Raw genomic sequence first — 15,156 nt, 5'->3', positions numbered from 1 at the left:
ACACATTGTATTGTACACATGGTGACAGCGATGCGCAAATCGAGTTACTCTCCCACTTCTGCTAGTTTTACTGAGATATCTTATCCCGTGCGAATTGGCCATTAATATTATAGACGTCCTGTAGTAAAATTACATTTCTCCATCTACCCTTGTAAAGTTAATCACGTCTGAATAGGGCTTTAGATGGTTAAAATAGGGCCTTTATTGTCATAATGGCTGTATGCGGGGAGGAGTGAAACTGTGATTCACTCCTGACTCCCGCCTCTTCCCAGTGTGAACTCTCGTGTGATGCCTAAGAGTTGGTTTGAGTTTGAAACTAGATCCGCACTGATCACATGAGGGCAGCTTCTTTTTTATTTATTTTTTATTTTATTTTATTTTATTTTATTTTATTTTTTTTATTAGACATTAAACATAACAAACATCAAAAAAACACAATAACATGACATCCAAAAAGATAATCTAAAAACATTTTTTTTTCAAAGAAAAATGTCAGAATAAAAAAAAAAAAAAAAAAAAAAAAAAAAAATGTAAGGGGATAAAACCAATCTGTTATGTATAGAAACCAATAATTGGTACTACTTAAAAAAAAAACATATATTAAATTAAATTTCAATTAACTTCAATTCTTTAGCAAATATAATTGTATCACTGCATTTTTTGTTATCAATACATTTGAGAGACTCAATATACAATTCAAATTCACTCAAAAAAACCTTCAAACATGGTTTAGAATTACTCAATTTACTCTTATGAATATGAAATTTACCTAACAATATCATAAGATTCATCATAAAATTAACAGAAGCAATTTTCGAATCAAAATAAATGATAACATCTTTGGATGCAAGTTCACAATTATGACCAGACTTCTGTTGAAAGTGCCTAGAAAGATCATCCCAAATTTTTTTAGAATGATAACATTCAAAGAAAAGATGTAGAATTTTTTCTGGCTGATCCAAACAAAAAGTACAATTTTCATCAATATCCATACATTTTGATAAAGTATAATTACAAACATAAATATTATGAAGTATTTTCAAATGTACTTCTCGAAGTTTGTTAAATATACAAAACTGAAAGGGAAGCAACCAAGCTTTTTTCCAGATAATCTCTGGAAGCAAATATTCCAGAAAATTTTCCCTCTAGGCTGAACAAATCTATTTTTATAAAACATATTTCTAATGAATTTATTTGAGCACTTTTTACTGATAATGTCTACAGCATTTAAATAAAGAATGGGATCAATTCTACAAATGTTAAGGGACAGCATATGACTTCTCATTAACATCATTAGACCAGTAGGAATGGCTTTTATTACATAATAATACTCTTTATATTTAATAGGAAATGCCCACTTATTCATGAAATTTTCATAAGAAAGAAACTGAGCTGACTGATCTAAAAGGTCAGATAAGAAGTAAATTCCTTTATCTTTCCAACTCTGTAAGTAAAGCAAGAGATTTCCGGTTTACTGTAATATAAGCATTATTCCACAAGATTGCTTTATGCGGGGAAAAGTTATGTACATAACATAACTTCCAGGCCTTAAGAGCTTGTTGGTAAAAGTTGGATAATGTCACAGGCAGTTTGCTAATAGAGTAATCACATACTAACAAAAAATTTAAACCTCCAATCTTTTTAAAAATATTATATGGAATAAAAAAACATATTGAGTCTGATTTAAGAAGACATTTTCTGAGCCATTTTACTTTGAAAGTATAATTTAAATCGAAAAAATCCAAAAGCTCAAAACCACCTTCATTTCTTGGACCATGAAGAACCTCCTTTCTTAAATGATGATGTTTATTCCTCCAAACAAATTTTGTAAATAACTCATTGATTTTTTTACAAATCGAATCTTGAACAGCAAGAGATAAAGCTGGATAAACAAATCTAGAAACCCCTTCTGCTTTGGTTATTAGGACTCTGCCTATGATAGTCAAGTCTCTTTGAAGCCAATTATTAAAGATGTTTTGAGTTTTTTTAAGTTTGGGGGAAAAATGTAATTCTTGTCTTTCCGCTATATCTTTTGTTACATTTAATCCTAAATACTTAACCTTGTTTTTTACTGGGATATTACATATCATTTTTTCTTTTGAGTCATAGAGACACATTATTTCACATTTATTTACATTTAGCTTTAATCCCGAGGCATCAGAAAATGTACCTACTAGCTGCAATACTGCGGGCAACTGTTCTTTATCTTTCAAAAAAAGAACAGTATCATCCGCAAGCTGAGTTAGTCTAAGCTAGGGCTGCACGATTTTGGGAAAAAATCATATTGCGATAATTGAGGTCAATATTGCGATATGCGATATAATAAACAAATGGTTTCATGAGTCAACTTGCTTGGACAAGGAAAATAAATGCACACACAGATTAGTGATATTCTGCCTAAAGAAAAAAGTTATTTAGTCAAGAGCAGTGAGTGTTTTTCTCTGTTCCCTTTGTTCTTTGATTAACTTTAGCGACAGATATAATTAGTGGCTACTGTGTACTGTCCCTTTAAGACCAGCCGCTGCTGTCAGAGACGAGGATCTCACATGCGCCTCATTCTCTCACGAGTCACAACTCTTCACGTTCATCAAAAGACTACTCTTATGATATGAAGATACTCGACAAAAAGACATTTTGGCATAATTGTATGTTATTGTTTGTTCAAGCTCGAAAGAGAACTGTATTCTGGCATGCTGTTTTGTGCGCACGCACAATATTATCGCGAGTCTTTCTGTGTGTCACAGTCAGGACATTCACAGGCAGCGCGTTCATTTTGGCATACATGTGTGTTGTTCGTTCTACCGCGAAAGAGAACTTGATACTGGCGCGCGTCTATCTGTGGGCCGTGTGTGTGTGTCAGGAGGACATTCACTGATGTTCTTGTCTTATCGCGCATGAATGGTTTAAAAGCATTTGCATGAATAAGAGTGGGGATCATGTAACACTAGCCAAAGGATGCCAAAAAATAAGAGATGCTGCGTTAATTACATTCATTTGTTTATTTAATATAAAATCGCAGCATTTTGCGTCATATAATCGCGTAGGCTTGACATCGCGATTGCGATTGCGATACGATTAATCGTGCAGCACTAGTCTAAGCTGTTTATTGAAGATGGTAAGTCCTTGAATATTTGGAGAATTCAAGACTTTTATGGAAAGAATCTCAACTACAGTGAGGAACAAGACAGGGGCTATAGGACAACCTTGGCGCACTCCTCTACAGATGGGGAATCGTTTAGAGGTGTTAGGATATAAATTAATCGAGCTATTAATACCTTTATGGAACATTTTAATTATAGAAATAAATCTTTCCCCAAAACCAAAGGATTCAAAAGCCCTATACATAAACTGATGCTCAATCGTATCAAACGCTTTGTGGAAGTCTAAGAAAACAATTAAAGCCTCTGAATCTACTAAATTTGAGTAGTCTAATAAGTCCAAAATTAGTCTAATGTTCCAACTTATGTGCCGTCCAGCCATAAATCCAGTTTGACACTCATTAATTATTTCGTCTAGACCTTTTTTCAAACGAACTGCATAAACAAGAGATAACAATTTATAATCTACATTTAATGATGTTATAGGGCGCCAATTATCCAAGATCAATGGATCTTTATCGGGTTTCGGAAGGAGGGTTATTAATCCCTGTTTCATCGAAGTCGATAATTCATTCGAATCAATACATTCCTTATACATTTCGAGTAAGGGGTTTTCAATAATATCCCAGAAGCAGAGATAAAATTCAACTGAGAGACCATCTGTGCCTGGCGATTATACACATTCTCTACACAGGTTTTATACAGAGCGTTTGTATTGTAATTGTATCTTAATTTTAAGCAATTTGTCATCAACCAATTGCATGGATTTAATAAATAAGCAGCGAATATTCCATAAACAGGCTCTAACTTGTTGGTCTCTTCTATACAAGCACAATTCCTCCCCTCACAAATGTTTTATCTGGAACAACATGAACATAGAAACAAGACTCTCTTTATAGAAAACTGGTTTAAACATGATATTCTACTGGTATCCCAATTATTAAATAACTCAAATAAAATTTTAACTTATGACGACTTCACCCATAAATTTAATTTCCATCCTCCAAGAAAATAGTCGAGATAGTTGAGAATGCAAATGCCTTGTTCTCTCATGGGAACAATGGCCGCCTCCGTGACTTTCGTGAAGACACGGGGCGACAGGGCCAGCCGGAAGGGTAGGACTTGGTACTGACACACTCAACCCTCAAAAGCAAACCGTAGAAACAGTCTGTGTCGCGGAAGAATCGAGACGTGAGAGTACGCTTCCTTCAGGTCCTGGGGACGGATGCATTCGAAAATGCGCTTCTGTGTGAGCATTTTGAACGGGAGTTTGTGCAGGGCCCGATTCAAAATTCGCAGGTCCAGGATTGGCTGTAACCCACCGCCTTTCTTGGGTACAATGAAGTAGGGGCTGTAAAACCCAAACCTCATCTCGGCAGGAGGGACCGGCTCGATCGCGTCCTTCGCCAGCAGGACATCAATCTCTTCCCACAAGACGGGGCACCCACTGACCGCACACGGCTGAAGTGGACGCCTCTGAACTTGGGAGGCCGGCGTGCAAACTGAATTGCACAGCCAAACAGAATGGTGCGGATGAGTCATTGGGACGGACCCGGAAGCGCTAGCCAGGCTTCCAGATACCGTCTCGTGTAGCGACCGAGAGCGGGGTCTGGGCGTTTTAACTTGACACCAACCTGTTGCCAATTTTCATTGGCTAGTTTTAATTCACTCGTAGGCAATTGGTCTCCCTAGCGTGATCCCAATTCATCAGGGAGCTCCCAAGACGAAAGGGAACCACTGACATGGATACAACATTGCTAATGATGACGTCATCTGCAGTAAATGGTATTTTCAAAACTCATCAAAACACCAATAAGGATTACACACAACTTCTCTTTGTTCACGCTGCTCTCTTTCTTCTGGTTTTGTAAAGCTATGTTGAGATGGAGATAATTTCAGTGTATTTTGTAAAAGCCTCATGGTGTGAATGAAACATCAAATTGACTAGAAATGTATAATTTAGTTAGGCATTTAAAAGCTCTATTGAGAAAAATAAAACATGGAAAGCTCAAAAAGCAATCATATCAGGATACTTCATGACTTTCAGAACTAGAATTATTCCTGATTCAAGCAGAATCAGCAGAAAATAAAAATGGGCAATAACAATGAAATGTTGATCAAATGAGTTTAATCAATCATTACATGAAGCAAACACAACCATTAAGTAAAAGTGAAAGCGAATAAGACAGATCTCTCTCTTTACTGACTTATAAGAGCCAAAGCATCAGACAAGTGTCCAGTTTCAAAGATACATGAAAGCATATCTTGCATTTGCATGGAAGAGCAGAAGTGGAAGAGAAACTAGATGTTCTGATGAAAAACAATGAAGAATGAGTTAAAAATTAATATCAGATTCATGTCTTTCTTAAAAGTGTTATGGGCTTTTTCTCCAGTGTGAATTTTCTGGCACTCTTTCAGTTCATCTTCTGTAGTAAAGGACTTCAGCACTAAAACTCACACAGCCGTGTCTTTTCTGCTGTAATATTACTAATGAATCTTCTCCTTTGTGTGAATCTTCAGGTGTTTCTTCAGGACTGACGCCCAGTGAAACTGTTTAGCGCACTGATAACAGTTAAATGCTCTTTCTTCAGAATGAGAAGATGTGATTTCAGAGCGAAAGCCAGAGCCGCTTCTTCCCAGTGTGAACTCTCATGTGAATCTTCAGACTAGATTTACATGTGAAATGGTGACAGATTTACAGGTGATAGATTTTTTGGCTTCTGTTTTTCCTTTCTCGTTCGCATCCATCAGGTCTAAAAGAAACATTAAATCAAGTGAGATTTCAAATGAGAGACACATGTGAAATGATAAGTGAAGCTCAAAGTCAAGATCACTGATGAGTTCAACAGTCATTTTAATCTCATCAAATCTGGTCAACAACTGCTGTGCACGATTATGATCTATTTTAATGTCATGAAGATGATGTGTGTTAGAAATCAATAGTTTGGTAATGAAACAATGTAAATCTGGTGAGCATCAGCATGTTCTTCATCATGAAGAATGAATGAGGAATCAAGAATAAACACCAACCTCTTTGTTCTTCAGTATCTTGATGTTTCATTCTGCAGGTTCTGGATCACTGGCGTTCTCTCCGTCCTCTCCTTCCAGATGCTTTCTGGCAGTTCTGCTAAAAACAAACAAGTTTCATTTCTAACAGACATGATGAGAGAGGAATAATCAATATTTCAAGTACTAAGGCTAATCACATGTTAAAAAAATAGTGACCTTGATCATGTAACAGTGTTGTTCAATAAAACCCAAATGATTACTTACTTTGATTCTTTATTTGAACTAATTATTGCTTATTATATATTTGTATTTTAAAGGCTGTTGTTTCACTTGGATCTATATTTATTACCACATTTATGTTCGATTACTCGATTTATCGGTGGATTAATTGGTAAAATACTCAATTACTAAAATAATCGATAGCTGCAGCCCTACTTTACTTTTGCTTTAAAACAGGATTTCATAGAAATTTGGATTTCATGTGGAGTTTCACTACTGAAGTCCGCTGTCTAATATTTTCATCCAGCTGTGCTGAACAGAAGCCCAGAACATGTGGATATATTGACATCCAGAACATGCTGACTTTCTCAGACTTATTATTGCTGTTATTATTGTGACTAATATTTACCGTCATTTTTTTTTATTGTCATGTTTATATACAATGTTTTACTAAATTAGTCAATAGATTAATCGATACAAAAATAGTCATAAGTGGCAGCCCTAGAAAAAACTATTATGGAGTGGAAATGGCTTATAAGTCAATAAGCGGTCCTCTGCCGCCATCTACTGTTTATAGTGCTAATTTCAAATTCTTAAATAAATATGTTGGTTTGCCAAGTATAAGTTTTCCTACACTTTGAAACGTTTACTTTTACAAATAGGGACAATCTTTGAAGCATGAACAAATCATGGTTTTGGTCATCATATTAAAAATAACATTAAAACTGGATAATATTAAAAAAACTGAAGAGCTGGAAAAAGTGTGAAGGACTTGAAAGTCCTTGATTAGTGCTTGAATTTTCCTCTCAAAAGGATGTACGAACCCTGAAATGAATAATGTAAAAAACATTTGACTATTTCTGCCACAATACCATGGTGACAGTTAGCATTACTACATTAAATCCACAGGGAATATTGGTGATTTGTGGACTTAAAAGCCTTATAACTTGAAACTTCATGAACTTGTTTGTTCAAGGCACAATGTTTCTACTGGCTTCCAAGTCAGTGCCCATTATTTACTCACTCTCAAGTCATCCTAGGTGTGTATGACATTCTTCTTTTAGACAAATACTATCAGTTATATTAAAAAAAAATGTCCTGACTCTTCCAAGCTTTATAATGGATTATAATGAATTTCCATTTACTTGCAGTCTAGAGCCCTGTATTCATTCGATTCACATGACGTCACTGTAGCTTTGCGCCGCCATCTTTGCGACCGACGGTCTCAGTAATGCCTGCAATATGTTGTGCAGTTGGCTGCAACAACAGCCGAAAGTGGAACCCTGAACTGGTATTTTATTCTATACCAAAAGAAGAGAGAAGAGAATCATTTATTTAAAAGACTTGAATTCTCATGTTGGTTTGTGGTTAATTATATTTCCATTATACTCTCAGTGGCCAACATTATACAGACAGATATCGACAGATAATGTTTTGTCTTCATTTTATTGTTGGATCTGTTTAAATGCACTTTATCATGGTAAGTTAGTAAGATTTGGGGTTGTTTTAAATATAACTGTCTCTACCTAAATCTAATAAATATTTTTCTGAAGTTCATAAAGATATTGTCTTCGTCACATGAGCTTTAGATGTTATTTTGTGTAAGTAACGTTAAGGTTAGCTCTGCAGACGATGCATAATCTCAGCCTTGAAATGCATATTACTAGTTCTTCCAAAAATGATAATTCTGCCGTCATGTACTCACCTTCATGTGCAAATCCATTAGTTTACTTTCCGTGGAAGACAAAGGGACATTTTTGAATATGTAGCCTAAATATGGAGACTCTTCTTGTCAATGTAATGAAAGTGAATGAGTAACGTTAGCCTACTGGGGGCTGTCACGCAAAAAATAATAATAATAGAAGACAAAAAAAACATCACAAAAGTATAATAAAAGTGATCTAATACGACTCGTCTGTTATATTAATATGGTTATTTATTCATATGATATATGGGCAGTTTGGGCAGCCATACCGGGCGAGTCGGTCGCAGATATGGCGGCGTTCTATTTGTAGTGACTTAGGTGGCATCTATGAATAGTGCTTTATTTCTGCTTTTACATGAGCGCCACCTACTGTCAGAGAGCGCAAGTTAATAGATATCAATCAATCAACAAAGTGTCCTGTGCTCACCACACACCAGCTATAGGTGGAGAGGAGAGATTTGGCTATAGAGTGATGTGTGTCTAACTTACACAGAATAGACTTTGTTGCTCAGCACATGAAAATAAACTACTTACTGTGAACTCAGACTGTGTTGATGTGGTTTCTCCACTGTATGGATCTTCATGTGTAGCTTCAGGTAACTTTTAAAAGAGAAACTTGTTCCACACTGATCACACGTGTGTGGCTTCTCTCTGACGTGGATCCTCTCATGTCTTTTCAGAGATGATGAATCAATGAATCTCTTGTCACAGTGTGAACACTTGTAAGGTTTTTCTCCAGTGTGAATACTCTCGTGACGTTTTAACTTGTCCGCTGTAATAAAAGTCTTCTCACACTCAAAGCACATGTACTCTCTCACACCAGTATGAGTTTTCTCATGTCTATGTAATCTTACCAGCAGTGAAAAACTCTTTCCACACACAGAACATGAATGCGGCTTCTCCTTCGTATGAACTCTCAGGTGTTTCTTCAGGTCTGATGCACAGATAAATGTTTTGCCACACTGATCACATGAGAACGGCTTCTCTCCGGTGTGGATCCTCATGTGAACATTAAGGTATGAAGATTGACTGAAATCATTCCCACATTTATCACACTTAAACAGCTTCTCTCCAGTGTGGATCCTCATGTGTCGCTTCAGGCCATTTTTAAAAGCAAAACTCTGTCCACACTGATCACACGAGTGTGGCTTCTCTCCAGTGTGGATCAAGATTTCATGTGCTTTCAGATGTGATGACTGACTGAATCTCTTGTCACAGTGTGAACACTTGTAAGGTTTTTCTCCAGTGTGAATTCTCTGGTGCACTTTTAAACTGTTCGCTGTAATAAAAGTCTTCTCACACTCAAAGCACATGTACTCTCTCACACCAGTGTGGATTTTCTGATGTTCATGTAAAGAGTCCAGCCGTGAAAAACTCTTTCCACACACAGAACATGAATGCGGCTTCTCCTTCGTATGAACTATCAGGTGTGACTTCAGGTGTGATGCACAGAAAAATGTTTTGCCGCATTGATCACATGTAAACGGCTTCTCTCCAGTGTGGATCCTCATGTGAATCTTAAGGGATACTGATCGTGTGAAACTCTTCCCGCACTGATTACATGAGAACGGCTTCTCTCCGGTGTGGATCCTCATGTGAGCATCAAGATTATATGTGTCTGAGAAACTCTTTCCACACTGAGTGCAGGTGAAAGATTTCTTGGCTCTTCTTTTCTTTAAAAATGTCTTTTTAGTCTTTGAGCAACTCAAAGGTTTTCCTCCAGGTTTGACATGATGTTCCTCCTTCACTTCACTCAGTTCTTCACTCTCCTCCTCCACTTCACTCAGTTCTTCACTCTCCTCCTTCACTTCACTCAGTTCTTCACTCTCCTCCTTCACTTCACTCAGTTCTTCACTCTCCTCCTTCACTTCACTCAGTTCTTCACTCTCCTCCTTCACTTCACTCAGTTCTTCGCTCTCCTCGCTCTCTTCCATCAGGTCTGACATGAAAGAAAATTGTATCAAAAAAAAATTTCAGTACATCAAAATAATTCATTGAAAGAAATATAAATTGAAAGGACATGGAAGTGAGCCCTAAAGTTATAGTAGAAAGTAGACAACTGTTATAAAATATTATGATAATTTGATGCCTTTTTATAATTGTATTATTTATCAGTTAAAATAGTATTAGATTGATCTGATGTTGATAATCAATATACAAATTTCTCAAACCTCCCTTTACTGACCATTTGTTGAAGAAAAACCCAGAACCTTCTGTACCATTTCATAGTTGAACTGTTTATCTAAAAGTGATGAAGTGCTTGAATGTTTCTAACATGAATGTTCTTCAGCATCATGAATGAATGAAGAATAAACACCAACCTCTTTGTTCTTCAGGATCTTCAGTGTGTTTCATTCTGCAGGGTTCTGGATCACTCATGTTCTCACTGTCCTCTTTAATAAACTCAGTCTTTGCAGATTTCAGCTCTTCCTGATGCTCTGATGCTCGTCTTCACTTGTAGCTGATGGGAATTTACAGCATTTATTTGGAGAATTGATGTGGGAGGAGCTTCACTGACCATGTGACTGATGTGGGAGGAGCTTCATTGATGATGCAATTGGTGTGGGAGGAGCTGATCTGCCCAAAATCTAAAATATATCAGTTACTGAGTTTGTTTTTATACTAAATGACACTTCTAAAATATTATGATCATTTGCAGAATGCATTTTTATGAATTGATTATATATATGTCCTTGAAACTTTCCTTGAATGAGGTAAATTTATCTTCCAATTATTATTTTTAAAACATGATTGAATCTGAATCCAGGCACGAATCCCATTGTTGCCATATTTTGACACCAGCTTTGAGATTGATATTTATTTTACTAAAACATTTTGAATTATTAATGTCCGTTCACACTAGACTTTTCCTTCCACTGACTTCCATTCATACGCATGTGAAAGTGGGACACCAGAAACACAAGCTCAAGTGAATAACTCTGTGAGAAATAATTCATTCATTATTTGTATTGCTAATCCTAACATTATTCTGTTTCTTCATTAAAATACAGGTATCTAGAAATAAATAAAATAATATTTAAATTCTTCCAAATATGAATAATGGTAAGAAAAAAAGTTGAAATCATAAACACAGAAATAAATGTACACATAGTAACCAACAAATCCCCTCAGTCTGTTGACACCAATGAAATGAACTTTAAGTGTCAATTTACAGGAGATCTGAAGACATCAGCATAATAAATGAGGTGAAAACAGGAACTATTGTCATGAAATAGTGTTTTCAGCAGATCTGTTAATATTGATGAGCCTCAGACTATCAACACTCATTCAACAAGCCATTCAGGATCATCAGCAGATCATCTCACTTTATTCTGAGTGTTTGCTGTTAGAAACACATTATTTGAGTCAGGATAGGTGATAAAAGCCTGTTAAACTGCTCTATTGAAAGACGATACTGTTATTTCTCACACTATGACATGGATAAAACATCAATAACACAAAACAATGACACTCATCTTCATCAACCACTACAGATAAGTATTTACAGCAGCATAATGTCCAAATTAATCTAAATATATAGTTTGATCTTATAATAACTACATTAATTACTACACAGTAAATTTGAAATCCGGAAAATCAACACCAATATACTTAAATTCAACAATTTAAAAGTTTAAATATGGAAACAACCGAGTGTTGCCTCTCACAACACCGACACAGAGTTACAACATGAACACTAAGAGAGTAAAATATGAACACCAATTCTGCATTACCTACTTTAAAGAACTGTAAAATACACTGACAAATCATATAATCTGAAAAAATAAATTCACTTTGAAATAAACACATCACTTTCTGTTACTCTTTCAAAACAATCCAGAAATTTAAATTGTAACCTTAGTCTGGGATCATAAAAGTGGTTTTCTCAAAGTAGTCATTTAAAGGTGCCCTAGAATGTGAAATTGAATTTATCTTTGCATAGTTAAATAACAAGAGTTCAGTACATGGACATGACATACAATGAGTCTCAAACACCATAGTTTTCTCTTTCTTATTTAAATCTCGTTTTCGAAAAACACCCCTGAAAAACAGGCGAATCTCCACATAACACTGACTGTGACGCAACAGTTGGGATCATTAATATGTACGCCTCTAAAAATTTGCATATGCCAGCCCATGTTCAATGCCAGGCGAAACTGCACAGCCGAATCATCGGAAGTTCTGCAGGTGAAGAAACAAGCAGGAGGGAAAATGGCAGATCTATCTATAATCTATCTATCTATAATCTGATACCGCTACAGTTTAATTCGAAGTTGTTAGTTGCTCTGCCCATTTCACCGCGGACTGTTTTTCTAACCTGGAACAATATCAAGCAGCCAGGCTTCTCTCGGCGTCTCAAACGGACGAAGGGGGCGATTTCAACTAACGTTATATTCCCGCAAGCGGTAAGTAGTGATTTTATTAACGATAATTTACATTGTGTTATTTAGATCCAGCGCGATATTGTTTTTTTCCTCGAGAGACATTGTGGCTTGCAAACGAGCGAACGAAGCATGGCAGTTGCTCAGTGTTTGGATGTAACGTTACAAATGAACACAAAAATATTTTTTTAGCTCCTTCATCCGAGCCTCTGGAGAACCAGTGGGTTAATACTAAAAAAATTCTCACGATTTGTTAATCCCGATAGCTGTAATAGTAAAAACGTATAAAAGCTGTAATAGTAAAAGTTTTCCAGATAGCTCTACATTTAATGCCAGATATTTCATATGCAAGCATGTCAGCCAATCACAGCAGTGGGCAACAACACTGAAGTCTTACAGCAGACACGCCCCTTCAAACAGAGTGTTCAAGTCAAAGGATGAAATCAGGCTAGGAAATATGCCCTTTATTTCTAAATTATAACAAATTTTGATCTAAAAAACATACTAACATTATAAGGGCACCCTAGGAAACATTATAAAATAATAAAATAATCCATTCTAGGGCACCTTTAAATAATAACATTTTATATGCACAGAAACTGAAAATGATCAGATAAAGATCACCACAAAGCACTATTGTTTCAAGAGTAAAACACTATTTATTCATATTTATTAGTATTGATTTTATGTCTCACGTGGCTCATCATAGGCTCAATGTAAAACATTTAGCAGTATCTTTTCCTTTAAAGGGATAGCCTACTGCACCATTTTTTCATATTAAACTGTTATTCCCTTAACTAAGACGAGTTGATACATACCTCTCTCATCTCAGTGTGTGCACTCAATCGCTCTGGCGCGCGGGGACACTTTGAAAGCACTTAGCTTAGCCCAGTATAGTCAATGGTATCTAGCAGCAATGAATTTAGAAGTGACCAAACACATCAACAGTTTCCCTATTTAAATACAGTTACACAAGTAGTTATACGACCAAGTATGGTGACACAAAATAAAACGTTGCGCTTTTCTAAGTGGGTTAAAAAGGATAACTATAATGTATGGCGGAATAGCACTTTTGGAAGTACTTCGACTGGCGCAGTAAAAAGTCACTCTCACTTCTGTCAATAGTGGAAAGAGGATCAGGAAGTGACTTTTTACTGCGCCAGTCGAAGTACTTCCAAAAGTGCTATTCCACCATACATTATAGTTATCATTTTTAACCCACTGTTAGAAATGTATTTTCTTTGTCCCAGCTTTGTCCATGTAATAGCTTTGTCCATAGCATAAGTTGTGTCCAGAAGAAAAGGCTTGGTCTGCACATTCCTTTTGTGTGTACGTAAGGATACATCTGTTTCATGCACCCCAATGTAGAGAGGGGGAGAGAGATGTGTGTTTTCTATGCATTGTGTGTTGCAGAAGCCCTTCGGATCTAAAGGACCTAAAGGAAACTGTATCGGATATTGACCATTTATAGTTATGTTATACAACAGTATATATGATACCTATGATGTCATGTATGATTTTATTGGTTAAGATTGTGATACTCCCTATACATTTTCAGTATATATTCTTTGTCTAGAATATTGGGAGCTGAGCTATTTTCCTGAGCTTCCCAGCGCTGGTTTCTTCTTTTCTTTTGTTTTATTCATTCACTACCTAAATAAAGGACGGAAAGAAAAGGCACTTCGGGTCAGAATAAACTTTATTTCTGACACCCACTTAGAAAAGCGCCGTGTTTTATTTTGTGTGTACGCACTGAGATGAGAAAGGTATGTATCAACTCGTCTTAGTTAAAGTGATACTTCACCTCTGGGAAGATGAATGTGTATTTAAAATAGGTCATTTAAGTAGAAGAAATGTGAAGACATTTTTGAATTTGGAGCTTTCTAGACTGAGAAAAGCCAGAAAATGTATTTTTGGCTTATGTGGATGAAAGACAACAACTCCCAGAATGCACTTGCTTCGCTGCCTTAGGAGGCCACGCCTACCGGTAAGAGTGCGCAGTTGAAAACAACAAGGCTAGCCTACGTGATGAGTTTGCCAGGGATTTACAGATTGCCCAAAATGTCCGGGATTCGGCTTTTGCGTTCTACAGTCGGCATTAGGGATCGACCGATATGGATTTTTTAGTGCCTATGCCGATACCGATTTTTTTCATCAGCCTTGACCGATGACTGATACGGGCTGCCGATTTTCTTGGGCCGATATTTGGAGCCGATACTGCTTTTGCTCACTCAATTTAAATCATAAAAATGACACAATGATGATAACAAATGTTACAAGTCTCAATTTAAAAAAGGAACATTTACTGAACTTAAAAAACAATATTTGACAAATATTAAAAACGTGAGGTAAAGTAAAAAAAAGTTCAGTGCTAAAAATTCTGAAAATAAATATTTAAGCATGTATAAAATAATTACACTATTGCACACAGTAGCAACAAGCAAGCAGCATAATAAACGTCTGTCATTGCTATGCAGCCATGAACTGCACTCTCCATGACGAGGAAGTAAGGATTAATTTATTTCTAGCCCTTTACGACTACATATATTTATGGAGATGATAAATAAAAACCCGCCCTGTCCAGCTATGATCAGCTGTTCGGCCGAGCTTTCAATGTTGTCGTATTATTCCACCACGCTTGCGGCATTCTGGAAACTTGAGATGTTTTTATCTCGATGCGGCGCGGACGTGCTTGGAAAAAACGAGCGCGTCGCTTCCATTATGAAGCGCGCATACATTTGAA

General features: G+C 36.3%; 2 protein-coding genes across 2 annotated transcripts in view; both read right to left on the bottom strand.

Moving 5' to 3' along the window:
* Positions 1 to 10,515, bottom strand: part of LOC309501718 (uncharacterized protein) — a 30,530-nt gene extending 20,015 nt beyond the window's left edge. The window contains exon 1 of the mRNA XM_082173906.1: positions 10,353 to 10,515. Coding sequence (XP_082030032.1) covers positions 10,353 to 10,410 — 58 coding nt within the window. The 5' untranslated portion in view covers positions 10,411 to 10,515. The remainder of the gene's footprint in view (positions 1 to 10,352) is intronic.
* Positions 5,627 to 9,977, bottom strand: LOC309509072 (uncharacterized protein; the record flags this gene model as incomplete). The annotated part of the gene is made up of 2 exons (XM_082183606.1): positions 5,627 to 5,757; positions 9,332 to 9,977. The coding sequence occupies 2 exons, from the start codon at positions 9,975 to 9,977 to the stop codon at positions 5,627 to 5,629; spliced, it is 777 nt and encodes a 258-aa protein (XP_082039732.1).
* Positions 10,516 to 15,156: the final 4,641 nt, after the last annotated feature.

Source organism: Leuciscus leuciscus (genome assembly GCF_965113295.1).
Source record: "Leuciscus leuciscus genome assembly, chromosome: 1".
Classification (NCBI taxonomy): Eukaryota; Metazoa; Chordata; class Actinopteri; order Cypriniformes; family Leuciscidae; genus Leuciscus; species Leuciscus leuciscus.
The sequence above is the reverse complement of the archived record's forward strand: the minus strand, read 5'-3'. Positions and strand labels throughout refer to the sequence as shown.